Source organism: Pelodiscus sinensis, chromosome 6, assembly GCF_052426305.1.
Source record: "Pelodiscus sinensis isolate ZL-2025 chromosome 6, ASM5242630v1, whole genome shotgun sequence".
Taxonomy (NCBI): Eukaryota; Metazoa; Chordata; order Testudines; family Trionychidae; genus Pelodiscus; species Pelodiscus sinensis.
Window position 1 is genome coordinate 107,437,217 of NC_143057.1, and position 16,768 is coordinate 107,453,984.

The 16,768-nt window shown below is 39.3% G+C and overlaps 1 protein-coding gene across 6 annotated transcripts in view; it reads right to left on the minus strand.

The window, feature by feature from the left end:
- Positions 1–16,768, minus strand: part of IL7R (interleukin 7 receptor) — a 37,421-nt gene that overhangs the window by 7,442 nt on the left and 13,211 nt on the right. For 3 of the 6 annotated variants that reach the window (XM_089779420.1, XM_075932539.2, XM_075932540.2), the window contains exons 2-5: positions 9,067–9,190; positions 5,359–5,510; positions 2,588–2,742; positions 1,409–1,607 (exon numbers count right to left, since the gene is read on the minus strand). In XM_089779420.1, coding sequence (XP_089635546.1) covers positions 1,409–1,607; positions 2,588–2,742; positions 5,359–5,510; positions 9,067–9,110 — 550 coding nt within the window. In that variant the 5' untranslated portion in view covers positions 9,111–9,190. Of the gene's footprint in view, positions 1–1,408; positions 1,608–2,587; positions 2,743–5,358; positions 5,511–5,928; positions 6,006–9,066; positions 9,191–14,720; positions 14,876–15,247; positions 16,672–16,768 lie in introns of those variants that run through there. The other 3 variants (XM_089779418.1, XM_025186005.3, XM_089779421.1) reach the window with 3 other exon arrangements.

The following is a 16,768-nucleotide window of genomic DNA, read 5'->3' on the forward strand; positions in this document are numbered from 1 at the left end:
GAATACAAGAAGAAGGGAAATTGCTTTTTCTAGTGAGCTAGCCACTCCCAGTCTTTAGTAAGACCCACTCTGATAGTGTCAAACTTGTTTATTCTATATGTAGTTATTATTGTCCACTATCACGACAAAGTCTTTTTTAAGAAAAACAACCTAACATTACTGGGGGATATTGACATATTTTATAGAGTTTGGAATTATGTATTGATTCAGCTACCTCAATTCTCCCATCCATCTGAAGAGGGGAAAAGGTGGTTTTTAGCACCTTGATCTTTGGCTAACACCAGGCTAGTCTCCTAGTCTAGATTAGAATAGTTTGAAGGCTGTTCTAAACTGCATTGGCTGCCTATGGCATCAGGAAAACAATGCCATTTCATCTGAGGTATCGCTCCACTGATTTATGCCCTGCCTTGGGGAATTTGAGGAATTTAAAGATGGTGTAGAGCAACTTTTGCATATCTACCTTGGGGGGTGTACTGATTATATCTCAGCCAAAACTCAGGATCAAACCCTTTGATGGAGAAGGACATATTTTCAACCTTCTGTAGCTCAGCAACAGCAGCCGATAGCCTTCACAGGCCCCCGAGCAAGGTGTGTTTTTTTTTGGGGGGGGGGGGTGATGGCTTCGTGCTCCCAGAAGAGAGTGGGACTGAGTGAAGAAGGGGCGGAGCCAAGGGCAACCAGTCCCAAGCACTACATTTGTGTGTGCTCTCAAACATGTGAGAATGTGCACCCCAATATAGATAAAAACTGAGCTGTGGGCACTCTGCTGATCACCTGGACAGCATTTGAATCTCTCCTGAGCCGCTGCACAAGCACACAGCTTACCAGAGATCACTGCTGGTCAGTGTTTGTCCCAGGTTTTGCTGTTGTATGCAACTGAAATGGTTAAATTTCCTCCACAATGTAGTTTGTGATTAAAATGAGATAACTGCATTTTACAGTGGGCAATATTAAGATGGATCCTTCTGTACAGCTCAAACTCTGCTATGGCTAACATGTTGGGTGAAAATTGCCCTATATCTTTGGAGCCTCATCAAGTCATCAAAAAAACTGAATGGGACCCCTTCTGTCCACATTGTGCCATCCTTAGTATAAACAGGATGCAATCAGGCACTGTTATCCCTGTTTCAAATTCAGATGGCTTTGGGAAGGAACCAACAGGCTCAGAACTAGGACAGGCAGCTCCTATGTCAGTCTCCCTCCAGAAGCCAGTGCAGGGAAAAGGCAGAAGCATGTGAAGGGTATAAAGGTGGCCGGTGGAGCATCATTGGCAGCTGGCACAGGAAGCAGGACTAGGGCTAGATAGAGAATCAGGGAGTCATTAGGAGCCCCTGATTCTTTGCCTCACCTCACATCTGATCTGCTTTACTAAGTGACTTAGTCGGGTTTTAGGCTTTTGCAAACTTACTGAAGTTGGATTCCTGTGGCTTATCTTCCCGTTCGAGATGTCCCACTGCATTTTTGAAGTATTCAGAGGAGCTCCATTCACTCCAGAAACCCTTGAAAAACTTGCCATCAGGCTTTGATCGCACTTTCACTTCATAACTTGCACCCTTCTGAAGGTTTTTTCCCAGTAATTTTATCTGAAGATACTGAGAATCTATTGTCTAAAGAGTGAAAGATCTGATTATTTTTTGTCAGAATGGAAAATTATATTTTTCATGGTAAGGGAAAGGTTATGTATGTGCAAATCATCTTGGTAGGGAGGATTTATGGACTCTGAAACCTTCACTATCTAACAGGGACAATTGCCCTACTTTAAATGTGAGTACAGCCCAGTAACAGTTCAGGGAAATGCATATGCATAGGAGAGCAATACACAATCAATTATTCACAGTGCAGATACTGCCCAGCCAGAGCATTTCCAAAGGGCAGGACAATTCTCTTTACTGTGAAATAGGGCTAAAGAAATAGACTCTGCTCTTACATGACAAATTTTATTCAAAATCCTAGCTATTCAGAGCATAGATGATTGGTGCCCGTGGAGGAGGGGATGCAGCGAGAGTCTCCCAGAAGAACAGGGGCATGAGGGGGCACCCCATTTAGCAATTTCAATTTTGGCAAGGATACAGGTGAGCAGTACAGGGAGAGCCCTGAGACCTGGCAATTTAAAAGAGACCGGGGCTCCCTGCTGCCATTGCTGCTATTACCCCACTGTAACTATACATATTTAAATATGGTAATGAAAAGCATATGTATAATGCAACCTATCTATTGATATGTACATAAAATACAAATAAAAATGTAACAAGGATCACAATTATTAGCATTTAGCATTGATTTCATGTCTTCTGTTTTCATTGCAATAAGCATTAATCAATCAATCAACCAATCAATTCTAGACACTCCTGTGAAGGAGATATTGCAAGTGGTCAAATGGATTCAGACTATTTTCAGTCATTATCAGTCTGGAATGGATTTGAAATGGTAACCTAGAAGTGAATGATCTATTCACAATTACTGCTGTTTTCAAACTTTCCGCTAAGGGACAATAGATATTAAGTACATTGTTTGCATATAGCATTAGTACTTCTCCTAAGCTAGGCTTTGGCAGTTAGAAAGAAAATCAGTATACATTTTAACTTACATTCCAAGTCCCATTTCCCTCATGATAGGCTATTTCATGTATTAATTTGTCCTTTAGATATTTTTTCCTTGTGTGTGGTGTACTGTATTGAATAAGATACTCATCTGCATCCTTTTGGAATGTGATATTTATGCCATATGGAGCCTCAGGTTTCACTGTAAGTGATGATATGGGGAAAACAAGTCAATATATCACACAGTGAACAACCCTTATATGTATCTTTTTAATAAGTCAATATACTTAAAAAAAAAAAGACTTCAAAACAACCGCTAGGAAGTTCTCACTTGCCCCAGAGGAGCATCCCAGCAAGTGGCTGGCCCAGGATTGGAGAAGTGCAATGGTGAACTACATGTCAGCTTTGTACCTCCTTCCAGAGCTATTCTGTGTGCTTCTCAGTCATAGCTCAGACTACAATCTGGCACCACAGCAGGCCTGTGGTGCCTGCTGTAGAGATAATGCCCCCCGCATTGTAACATTACTTCATTGGAAAGTAATTCCAAAACACGTACCAGTAAAAAAATGAGCTTTACCTGATCAGTACTGTGAGACTGGGTCTACTCTTCAGATTTTGAAATACCACCATGGCATTTCAGTAAACAATATGCCATAAATTGCTATGCCTGTCACTTCTGTTGTAAGTATAAATAGTCTTGTGGCTTCTCTTTCCCTTAGTGATAGGCTTGCCGTAATGAAGGCAGTGTGGAAGTGATAAGGTCATCTAAGTATAAGGTGAAAAAAACTGGTGTCTTTCCAGATCTAATTAGGGCTAATCAGTAATAAGGGGAAAGTTTTGAATCTTCAACCAAATTTCTTTTGTTGATCTCAAAGCTTTGATACTCTTTCTGGCCAATTCCTTTGTTATTGTTGGAATAAAAAATCTATATATTTTTTAATATTATATTGATGGGAGCAGTCCTGCTAGTAGTGTGAGAAGCAGCAGTTTCTGTCCCAGAGTGGACCTTGCTCAAACAGAATGTTCAGTTCTTTCAGGGATATCACTTGGGGGGGATTTTCCTAACTAGAAAATGAAGTCATGCCAGTTCATATGAAATCTCCAGTTGTGTTATAACATGACCTCACTCTCTAGTGAAGCCAATAGGGGCCTGATCTTAATTAGATTTAGCGGAAGTACACGGCCAAGCGTACTAAGTGCCTAATAAATTCTTAATTTAGAACTTTTGCCCCCATAATTATCTGGGAAATACTTTCAGTGTGGACAGTCTGGTGATACACCAAATTTGAAGGTGTTCTCATGTAGTCATTTTCATGTATGAATAAACATTGACTTTTTATAAGAAAAATTTATTCTCCATCACACACTATATCCATAAATGAAAAATTAGAAAAGGGAACTCTCTCAAGCTATTCATAAACAATTTATCTCTGGGCTAAAAGCCAAGGATGGAAAGTTTCATACTCAAAGGAGAATGTTTCAGAAAGATATGCAAGTGTATAAATAATAGGGACAGCTGAACACAATTGAATTGAAACCCCTTATTCTTCAGAGGAAAGTCTGACCAACCCATTATTTGCCCAGTGTCTTGAGGATTAAACACACATTAGCATTTGCTGTACAGCGCAGTGTATAAAGCTGAACAGAATAGAAGTGAATTCAAGAATCAAGGGTCCTCACATGAGAACATACTGACAAGGGGCCCCAAATATTTAAGGGACTGTTAGCTTTGAGAGTGAATCAATTAATCTTAACAGTATCAATGATATACAGGGAAGGACGACAGTGTCTCAGGAACCTATGAACCAAATCATTAGAGCACAATATCAGAACAATGAATTGTGTCTGGAACCAGATAAGAAGCCAACATAGAATATGGAGAATTGTTGTAATGTGCTTCCAGTCCCAGTACAGCAGTCAGACTACTGTACTTTGCACTAGTTGGAGTTTCTAGGTGAGTGGTGGGCAACCTGCAGACCATCGAGAATCTATGTATGGCCCACAAGACATTTTGTTTATCCCTTCTCACACACAGAGTTGCCAGATTCCACAAGTTTTCATCCATGAAGTTTTTTCCCTTTTGGTTTTATTAAAGTGATACACTGGAAAAGGCTAGGGGACCTGAGGTAAGGGGCGTGCTGTTTGTATACAATACTCACTGTGAGAGCCAAGCACTTCCTATGCATCCAGTCAAAGCGCTGCTGTGGTTCAATCAGTACGTGCCACGAATTCTAGGTATGCAAGTGCAGTTAAAAAAAGCTACCCTATCTTGGGAGACTGTCTTGGTAATGACAATCTTGTGGCCCACTCACTAGCCTACGCTGCCCATCGCTGTTCTAGCTGATCTCCAAGCATATCTTCATGTGGAGTTGATAAAGTAAGGATAATTGCAGGAAGGCAAGCATCCCAATTGGTTACTGTCACAGCCACCTTGGATTTGGAAGTAACTGATCATCTAACAACAGCCCTAAATCACAAAGCTTCTTGGCAAAGGAAGACAAACCTTTCAGAGCAGTATCTGCTATCCACAAGTCTCTCCACTGATTGGAGTAGATTAAAAGCAAAGGAGAATAGGCAAGCATCTAAGTCCTCTATACTGAATGAAGTACAATCATGTCTAATTTGATGGGAGGGATTAGTAAGGAATATCCACATATTTTCTGTGCTTAGGGCCACAAATTGTTTTAATTCGCCATGTCTTGACCCCTCAGTCACTTATCATCTTCTCCAACTTTATCTGGAGTGAATGTTGGATTTGGCACAATTTTTTTCAATCGTTTACACTTTTTACTACTGGGTAAAGCATTTGGCCTCTTACCAATATCAGTTACAGTCACTCTCTTGCAGTCCTTTCTCTTAGACTCAAGGACCACACAAATCTCCTTACACGAGATGATTTCGTAGATATACAAAAAATATGTGCTTCCTTGTTTCTCCATAGTTGAACATATACGCTCTTCGGAGGTGGTGCTGTTGATCCAACGTGACACAGAGTTAGTTTCTTCTCAGTTGTAATGAAAAAAAATCCTTAAATATTTTCCCAACATATCTGATTTTAGATTTTTGAGTTCCAAGACACTTAGGTCTATAGAGCAAAACACAAGCTCAATTCTACATGCAACTACTAAGCCCATAGTGAAGTATTTGCAATCAAACAGCATTTATTTGAAACCAAAGAAATGAGACACACTTGTAAGTAATTTTGTAATATTGGTTTGAACAACTGGTCCCTACAATGGGACTTTTAAAATGCATGTGTATTGTTTATTTTAACATAGCTAAGAAAGAACATAGAAAAGGAAGTTCTGTAACCTGGAGTAGAGTGCCATTATCAGATTACGGAATAAGATACTATGCCATGTAAATAAGGGAATCACAGTATGGATACCGTTTTTTAATTCTGGATCTCTGGGTGAAGTGATCAAAAGGTATTTCTGTGAAATCACATTAGAAGTTCTAGCAGGGCTGTTTAAGGAAAACAGAGAAGAGATTTTATCATTTAATTTGAGATGTTAGTGTTAAAATAACTTTTTTTTTAAATAGATTTTATCACAATTTTAAAATACAAATAAGCCTTGTGGGGGCTAATCCTATTTAAGTCAATGGCAAAACTTCCTATTGATGTCAGGAGAAGTATAATCATCATGTTAATTAAACAATAATTATAATAAATTAGGGAAAACGTTAGATGATACTGGTTCATTTTGATAAGCTGGCTGTGATTACACTTTTTTGAACCACACTTGATTATCTGTGCCGTTCACAGCTCAACAAAGCTCACAGTATGTAGGGAGTATTAAAAGTAGACAATGAGCACAGATTAGGGATTTTAAAAGGTTGTAAAATGAAATAATTTGTGGCAGACAAAAAGACAATAGAGGTAGGGAGTGTTGTGTGGTGTATCTCAGGAAAATGCACTGCATAACAGAAGAAGTTTGGTTCAGAAGGCTAGAAGTTGGGAAAAAAAGAGTGGCCCAGGGTGACTGGCCCCTTTAAGATAGAGTGGAGTCCAGTTCACCAGTGACTGATCAGCTGCCTCCTAACGGGGCTTTGACAGAGAGTACTCAGGTTCTTGGAAGGGGAGATTGGCTGATGAGTGCTGTCTGAGAGTGTGAGAGAAGTCAGAGATAGGAAGCAGTAAAGAAGAGCTACAGGAGATCTTGCAAACAGAGCTGAGCTCTAAGGAGAGCTGGTTCAGAATTATGGAAGAGAACTGAGCCGAGAACCAAAGCTGTAAACCCCTGACAAGGAACAGGCCTGGACAGTGGCAAAAGGGAAAGATCCTGCTTGGTCAGTCGAAGCAAGAACATGGACCCCGGAGGGATGTGCCCTGAACAAGGCAGGGAGCCCACAGCATGAAAGTCTAAGTGCAGGAGTGTGGTAGAAGCCCCAGAATAAGGGATCAGTTCTGGTAACTTATTCCCTGAATAGGGTTGGACTGACAGGCAGGAAAAGTATCAGGAGAGGAACAGGAGTTGCCATTTTTGAGATACAAAAAATTGAGACTTCCAGAATGATCCTGAGCCCATAAAACTGGACTGTTGGCAGCATGCAGAGAGCAGCCTCCCTGTTTTCCTGGGATAGTTATTTCAAAAAAGGCACCAGGCTTGGAAAACCTGAGCTAAGTGGAACACTGAGATGCTCTCTTGGGCTACATCTAGACAGCAGATCTTCCAGAAAAACTTCTTTCGAAAGGGAGCGCCCACAAAGCAAAAGTGCAGGGAAAAAGCAATCTGCTTTTTAGAAAGATAGTGTCCACATTGATTGGATGCTATCTCGCATTTAAACTGTGATTACTATGGACGGAGTGGTCACCAGTGCACCTGTGCTTTTCCCTGGAGGCCTCTTCTTTAGAAAAAAATCCCTCTTCCCCATCCAAAATCACCTTTTCCGAAAGAGCCTTTTTGGAAAAAGGTATCTTCCTTGTAGAAAGAGGTTTACTGCTGACTGAAAAACCTCTTTGTTCTTTCAACTTTCTGTCAAAATAGTACAATTGCAATTTGGACGTAAGTGTAGTTTTTCTGGAAAAATGGCCATTTTTCCGGAAAAACTCTGCAGTGTGGACATACCCCAATTGTAGGGGTCTGTGGTAGTAGTCAGGAGTCTGGTCACTCTTTTGAAGTGAGGCCAGGTGAGGGAGGCCTTGGATCAGGGTAAAAGTAATAGGCTACACAGTGCTACCAGTGATTTTTGGTGAGAGACTTGCAAATTCTGTCCCTGAAGAAGGGATTGGAAAAACTGTTGAATGTTTATTGAGAATAGATTTATTACAAAGGTTTTGGGGAAATTACTCCACTAGTGTCTCTAAATGTTATGTCCAGAGGTGGTCTTTCTAATGGACACTGAAAGACTGTACTTTCAGGGGCAAAAGAAAGAGGAAACTGAGGCAGGGTATGGCTGTCATACAACTGATTATAAAGATGATTTTGAGAAAAATCTTCCCTAATTAAAAAAAATTACATCCTGACAATGAACAATTAGTGTGAAATACCTTTAATCCATAGATACAAATGCTCTTTTTCAAAAGGTGAGACCAGGAGAAAGAACTCGATCTAGCAATATGAGGAGGTACAGTTCTGAAATTATGAAGTAATTTGGCAAAACAACAGTCTAATAAATATTGAAGACCATGTCAGACATTGTTGGAAATTTTTTTCCAGCAGATTCTTGGAAGTCATAGTCATGCAACATTAGTGATAATTATGCATGTAGGAAACCAAAAATACAATGCATTTTATTATTAATCAAATCAGCTAATGAATCTCTATTTTCTAAAATGATAATTTTTAAGCTGATTATTTCCATTGATTGGAAGCACTGTGTCTTAATTTTTATTTTATTTTCCAGGAAAATAGAATTATTCTAACTAATGAGAAAACAAGTCACACAACTATTAGATGCTGAACAATCCACCTCTTTGCTGATGGAAAACTGATTGCAGTTTCAGGAAAAAGAAGGCAAAGGATAAAGCGAAAGTAAACCTAGGAACCAAAAGTCTGACAAAAATTTGCCTCTGTGACAAAAACAGAGTTAAAAATATTGCTTTGACCCCATCTCGAAGCATTTTGTTGAGAACTGAGCACATCTTTGTACAGGCAGTCCCCGACTTACGCGGATCCGACTCATGTTGGATCCGCAGTTACAAATGGGGCTTTTCTTGCCCCGGAGGACGTGGGCAGACGCCCGCATCCTCTGGGGCGAGAAAAGCTGCTCCGCATCTCCCTGGTTTGCTGAACTCAGTGGCAATACTCCCATTTTGCACCATGACCAGGTAGACTCAGGCTCAGTCGGAGCAGGATCAAGCCCCTTGTCTACAATACAAAGTTTACAAAGTGAACAAAAAATCCTTTCAGCTGATTTATTTTCCTATTTGGGGGTTGGATTCTGACTCACGGAACTCTTGATTTTCCAGAAAATTGTATTCAAAATTAATACTAAACTCAAAATCAGATTTTTCCCCAGTTGTTCCATCCATGCATTCCAACCTGTAGTACTGTGATTGCAGACATATAGTATAGTTTCTTACCATACTGTAAGATTAATGTTAGTGCTGTTAAGGTTCACCTCCATGAAGTTGCATGTTAGACTGTGGCTGAATTCCTTAATTTCCAGTTGGCTGAAACATTCAGTTTCAAGGTCTAAGTCATCACCTATACAAAAAATGTATGGAATAATAATTAAGCAAATTTGTTTGAAATACAATTTAGTAGTCTCATTATGAAACAGGATCTTTTCTTAAAAGTTGCTTTACAGGAGTTTAAGTTCAACATTTCAGTTTTATAACAATAGGTTTTTTTCTTTTTTCTGGGTTTATTAAATGGCAACTCACTGCACAAAGGGTAAATTCCACACATTGTGACACTCATACTCAAGGAGAAAAAGGATAGCTAGGCTGCGTCTACACTGGCATGATTTTGCGCAAATACTTTTGAAGGAAAAGATTTTCTGTTAAAAGTATTTGCACAAGAGAGTGTCTTCACTGGCATGTGCTTTTGCGCAAAAGATGTTAACGTTGTCTGTCTACAATGGCCTCTTGTGCAAGAATACTTGTGTAAGAGGGCTTATTCCTGAGCGGGAGTGTCAGAGTATTTGCGCAAGAAGCACTGATTTCGTACATTAGAACGTCAGTGTTCTTGCGCAAATACTCGTGGCCAGTGTAGACAGACGGCAAGATTTTACACAAAATCTTGCCAATGTAGACACAGCCCTAGTGTATCAACTGTTACTTGCCATCATTCAGGGGCTAAAATTGTTTTAGAGAGTCTAGTCTTGGCTTTTACCATTAATCATAGCACAAAAGAGTGAGTACTGATTTAATCTTGGAAGCCCTCTATACATTGAACTCCCTTTGATCTATGCAATATACGTACAGTGTGTTGTTACAGTACAGAATGTAAATTTGCATGAATTTGAGAAAGCCATATTGTTCACAGGTAGTCATATATTAATTGTAAGAATCATGTACAAACCTCCTACCAAGAGCAAAATGGGAACCATTTTCAAAAACTGCCAGCATTTTCTAGAATTCATGATATTATGATTTTGAAGGCGTGATATCTCATGACATGCTCGGCATAGCAAGAAATATGTAAAGAGTGCCAGTAGCAAACCAGGAACCCCAGAATCTCTAGTCTTAAGTCTTATTTGGAAAATTAGCTTCACTGACACATCCTAGACTCCATTTCTCACACAACATCAAAAAAGTTACTGTTTGGGACTGAAATAGAAGGGCCAAAACCTAGAACTTTTCTATACTAGGGCTAATGGTTTTGATGTTTTAAACTGACCTAAGCCCCTTATTATTCTGATGCAGCACATCTACTTTGAAAGATACACCAGAGTAAATACATTATTGTAGCTAAACATGTACAAATAATAGTTGTCTAGACAGGCCCAAGTTGTCTGAGACCACTCATAGTCTACAAGGGATCATTGTAATCACTAGTCTGACCTCCTGCATTTAGACCGCAGGACTTCCCCAAAATAATGCCAACATCAAATCGTTTAAAAAGACATCCATTCTTAATTAAAAATAGCCAATCATGGAGGAGCCACCATGACCGTTGGGAAATTGTTCCAATGGTTAATTACCCTCACAATAAAAAATATGCACTTTATTTCCAGTCTGAAGGTGTCTAGCATCAACTTCCAGCCACTAGATCACGTTATACCTTTCTCTGCTAGATTGAAGAACCCATTATTAAGCATTTGTTCTCTATGTAGGTACTTATAGACGGTGATTAAATGACCTTCTAACTTCATCTTTGTTAAACTAAGATTTTGCTCCTTGAGTCTATCACTATTGAGCATGTTTTCTATTCCTTTAACCCTTTCTAGTACTTCAGTCATTCTTGCAGCTCTTCTCTGAGCCCTCTACAATTTGTCAATAGCCTATCTTTGCACAATAGCTTGTGCCCCCTCTCCCGCCCCAAAAAAGTATGTGAAATGGAACCAATACTTGTGTTTTGCTGTCAGATTATTAACAAGAGATAGAAAATTAAGGCTCAGTTTTTAGAGATCTCCTTTCAAAGCACCTTATGCTGATGCATTCGATTGAGCACTTCAGCACATTTTTACTGTGCCATCTGTTTCTGTCAAATGTCATACCATTAGGTTTGCAGGGAAATCTTGAACTTCTTGTCACATAACACAGTTTCTTCAAAGTTTGCCTTGATGAGTCATAAAACAATTGCTGTTTGACTGGATAAGCGTTTCATGTCAAAAGCTCTTGCGTGTCAAACCAGGGATAGCAAAATAAACAAACTTCTGAGAGAAATAATTCCATCCCAAGTTCAGCAGAACTGACAGTGAAGGGTTAGATTGTGAATGGCCCCAGGGCAAGTCCACCGGGAGGAATGGAAAGAGCTTTCTCCCCTTGGTATCTGTGCACAGAAGCCAGCAAGAATGTGGGTAAGAAGGAATAGCACTGTTCTCTGTAGTGGGCCCTGTGAGCATTAGCTGTCTGAAAGCCGGGCTGTATTAACTTCTGTTCCTTCCTGCTTTCTGGGGATGGGAACGATGAAATATAAAGCGCTGTCCTCCAAAGCCCCATCCTTGGCCCACTATCTTCTAACTTAAGGGAACTGAATGCTGAAGAAAGATGTAGGACTGATGCCCTTGTAGAATTTGGTTCTCTTTTTATCCACAGAACAGGTACAGCCTGGGAAGCAGCCCTGCCAATGTGCCTCAACTCTGAAGTGAAGGGAGTATCGCTGGAGATGAGGTATTATTCATTATTATTTATATTACACTAGTGCCTTTGAGACCTCAGTTAAAAGCCAGAGCCCCATTGTACTAGACATCGTGCACACATATATTGTAAAAGATAGCACAATGTTAAAAGGATGTTTTCTCTAAGGCTATATCTACACTATGTGTTTTCTCGGCAAAAAAAAATGCTAACGAGGGACTCATTTGCATGAGCTGTGATTTCATTTGCATATTTTCTGCCCCTCCACTGCTTGTTATAGCACAAAATCCCTTAGCGCAAAAATGGATGGGCAGAAAATATGCAAATGAGATCGCGACCCAAGGAAATTAGTCTCTCATTATCAAGAAAACTCGTAGTTTAGACTTAGCCAAAGTCTAGCACTACATCCAATGTGTTGGGGCAATGGGCCAATCAGTCGCAGTAATCATTCTGTGTCCATTCCATTTTTGGTTCCTTTGCAGATAAACGCCGCAAGCTTGCCACTTTGTGCCAACAGTAGTGGAAATAGTTTTTCTTACATGGACATCTGGCACTGAAGTAAGGCATTTATTTCACCAAGGCCATTAAAGAGAGGCAGTTTCCAGTCAGTACTAGTTCAGAACTGGCTTTGGACTGATTGAATAGAGGTGGAAGTCTACCTAAAGCAAAACGGCAGTGTGAAATGTCTTGCGTTGAATGCCTGCACTGAGAATGCAACTTTTTTGAATCATCAGAAGTATATGTAGTAGTTAAAAATGATCAATTAAAATATTAGATTAATAATTAACATGCAATATCTGATTTAAAAAGAATATTCTTGTACTCTTTCAATATAAATACATGAATATTCTAATATGAATATAAAATGTATTGATTACTCATTTACATCTGTGTTTAATTGTTAAGTGGCTGCAGGATCAGGGTCTTAAATTGCCATAGACTAAAATGATTATTACATTGAACCATAAGGGCTATTTTGAGTCGTCTTCCAGATTAAAAGTGGTAGTTGAGCTTTAACCGTTGATAGATATAAATGCAATTATGTATTATTTGCTAACCACCAACAACTTGCTTGATACTGTACGAGAAAAAAATAAAAGGCACTCCCTGCCCCAAACAGATTGCAATGCAAAGGGTCAGTCCACAAACATTTACTCATGTGACTGGTCTATATACAAAGTGGGACTACTCACAGTTTTCAGAATCAAGACCTAGCAGACAGATGCAAAGGAAGCAAGTTGCAGAGTCAAACAGAAGAGGTGTTAAATATTTCCTCCCCCTCTTTCTGTGTCTCCAACTCCTCCACACTAATACACTAAAATCATTCGGGGGCAGACTAGTCATTGAATGATGTGGGCTAGTGTTTCTGAGTTTCTGTGATGCCTTGCTTCCCTTTCAGTGAACCACCACATAAACACAAATCTATTTAGTGACTCTTTTTTGTATTGTTGCTGCCACCATGAAGTATTTATTCACTCCTTGGCTCCTCTAGACTTTTAAAGTTAAACAAGTGGAATCTTCAGTTTGGCAGGACTAGATACACATGTGTAAAGATGGGAGTGTTACACTGCTATGCAGAAGACCAGTGCTAACCAAGTCAATTCAATGAGTGTGGATGTGGCCCATTCCCAACAGTTGATCAGAAGTTGAGAATACAAGAAGAAGGGAAATTACTTTTTCTAGTGAGCTAGCCACTCCCAGTCTTTATTAAGACCCACTCTGATAGTGTCAAACTTGTTTATTCTATATGTAGTTATTATTGTCCACTATCACGACAAAGTCTTTTTTAAGAAAAACAACCTAACATTACTGGGGGATAGTGATATATTTTATAGAGTTTGGAATTATGTATTGATTCAGCTACCTCAATTCTCCCATCTGTCTGGAGAGGGGAAAAGGTGGTTTTCAGCGCCTTGATCTTTGGCTAAACACCAGGCTAGTCTCCTAGTCTAGATTAGAATAGTTTGAAGGCTGTTCTAAACTGCATTGGCTGCCTATGGCATCAGGAAAACAATGCCATCTCATCTGAGGTATGCAACTGAAATGGTGAAATTTCCTCCACAAGGTAGTTTGTGATTAAAATGAGGTAAAATGCATTTTACAATGGGCAATATTGAGATGGATCCTTCTGTACAGCTCAAACTCTGCTATGGCTAACATGTTGGGTGAAAATTCTGAGTACAGCCCAGTAACAGTTCAGGGAAATGCATAAGAATAGGAGAGCAATACACAAGCAATTATTCACATTGCGGCTACTGCCCAGCCAAAGCATTTCCAAAGGGCAGGACAATTCTATTTAATGTGAAATAGGACTAGAGAAACAGACTCTGCTCTTACATGACAAATTTTATTCAAAATCCTAGCTATTCAGAGCATAGATGATTGGTGCCCGTGGAGGAGGGGATGCAGCAAGAGTTTCCCAGAAGAATAGGGGCATGAGGGGGCACCCCATTTAGCAATTTCAATTTTGGCAAGGATACAGGTGAGCAGTACAGGGAGAGCCCTGAGACCTGGCAATTTAAAAGAGACCGGGGCTCCCTGCTGCCATTGTTGCTACTACCCCACTGTAACTATACATATTTAAATATGGTAATGAAAAGCATATGTGTAATGCAACCTATCTATTGATATGTATATAAAATACAAATAAAAATGTAACAAGGATCACAATTATTAGCATTGATTTCATGTCTTCTGTTTTCATTGCAATAAGCATTAATCAATCAATCAACCAATTAATTCTAGACTATCCTGTGAAGGAGATATTGCAAGTGGTCAAATGGATTCAGACTATTTTCAGTCATTATCAGTCTGGAATGGATTTGAAATGGTAACCTTGAAGTGAATGATCTATTCACAATTACTGCTGTTTTCAAACTTTCCGCTAAGGGACAATAGATATTAAGTACATTGTTTGCATATGGCATTAGTACTTCTCCTAAGCTAGGCTTTGGCAGTTAGAAAGAAAATCAGTATACATTTTAACTTACATTCCAAGTCCCATTTCCCTCATGATAGGCTATTTCATGTATTAATTTGTCCTTTAGATATTTCTTCCTTGTGTGTGGTGTACTGTATTGAATAAGATACTCATCTGCATCCTTTTGGAATGTGATATTTATGCCATATGGAGCCTCAGGTTTCACTGTAAGTGATGATATGGGGAAAACAAGTCAATATATCACACAGTGAACAACCCTTATATGTATCTTTTTAATAAGTCAATATACTTAAAAAAAAGACTTCAAAACAACCGCTAGGAAGTTCTCACTTGCTCCAGAGGAGCATCCCAGCAAGTGGCTGGCCCAGGATTGGAGAAGTGCAATGGTGAACTTCATGTCTGCTTTGTACCTCCTTCCAGAGCTATTCTGTGTGCTTCTCAGTCATAGCTCAGACTACAATCTGGCACCACAGCAGGCCTGTGGTGCCTGCTGTAGAGATAATGTCCCCCTGCATTGTAACATTACTTCATTGGAAAGTAATTCCAAAACATGTACCAGTAAAAAATGAGCTTTACCTGATCAGTACTGTGAGACTGGGTCCACTCTTCAGATTTTGAAATACCACCATGGCATTTCAGTAAACAATATGCCATAAATTGCTATGCCTGTCACTTCTGTTGTAAGTATAAATAGTCTTGTGGCTTCTCTTTCCCTTAGTGATAGGCTTGCCGTAATGAAGGCAGTGTGGAAGTGATAAGGTCATCTAAGTATAAGGTGAAAAAAACTGGTGTCTTTCCAGATCTAATTAGGGCTAATCAGTAATAAGGGGAAAGTTTTGAATCTTCAACCAAATTTCTTTTGTTGATCTCAAAGCTTTGATATTCTTTCTGGCCAATTTCTTTGTTATTCTTGGAATAAAAAATCTATATATTTTTTAATATTATATTGATGGGAGCAGTCCTGCTAGTAGTGTGAGAAGCAGCAGTTTCTGTCCCAGAGTGGACCTTGCACAAACAGAATGTTCAGTTCTTTCAGGGATATCACTTGGGGGGGATTTTCCTAACTAGAAAATGAAGTCATGCCAGTTCATATGAAATCTCCAGTTGTGTCATAACATGACCTCACTCTCTAGTGAAGCCAATAGGGGCCTGATCTTAATTAGATTTAGCGGAAGTGCACGGCCAAGCATACTAAGTGCCTAATAAATTCTTAATTTAGAACTTTTGCCCCCATAATTATCTGGGAAATACTTTCAGTGTGGACAGTCTGGTCATACACCAAATTTGAAGGTGTTCTCATGTAGTCATTTTCATGTATGAATAAACATTGACTTTTTATAAGAAAAATTTATTCTCCATCACACACTATAGCCATAAATGAAAAATTAGAAAAGGGAACTCTCTCAAGCTATTCATAAACAATTTACCCCTGGGCTAAAAGCCAAGGATGGAAAGTTTCATACTCAAAGGAGAATGTTTCAGAAAGATATGCAAGTGTATAAATAATAGGGACAGCTGAACACAATTGAATTGAAACCCCATATTCTTCAGAGGAAAGTCTGACCAACCCATTATTTGCCCAGTGTCTTGAGGATTAAACACACATTAGTATTTGCTGTACAGCGCAGTGTATAAAGCTGAACAGAATAGAAGTGAATTCAAGAATCAAGGATCCTCACATGAGAACATACTGACAAGGGGCCCCAAATATTTAAGGGACTGTTAGCTTTGAGAGTGAATCAATTAATCTTAACAGTATCAATGATACACAGGGAAAGATGACAGTGTCTCAGGAACCTATGAACCAAATCATTAGAGCACAATATCAGAACAATGAATTGTGTCTGGAACCAGATAAGAAGCCAACATAGAATATGGAGAACTGTTGTAATGTGCTTCCAATCCCAATACAGCAGTCAGACTATTGTACTTTGCACTATACAGTTCATTACAACATTTCATGTGGAGTTGATAAAGTAAGGATAATTGCAGGAAGGCAATTATCCCAATTAGCTACTGTCACAGCCACCTTGGATTTTGGAAGTAACTGATCATCTAACAACAGCCCTAAATCACAAAGCTTCTTGGCAAAGGAAG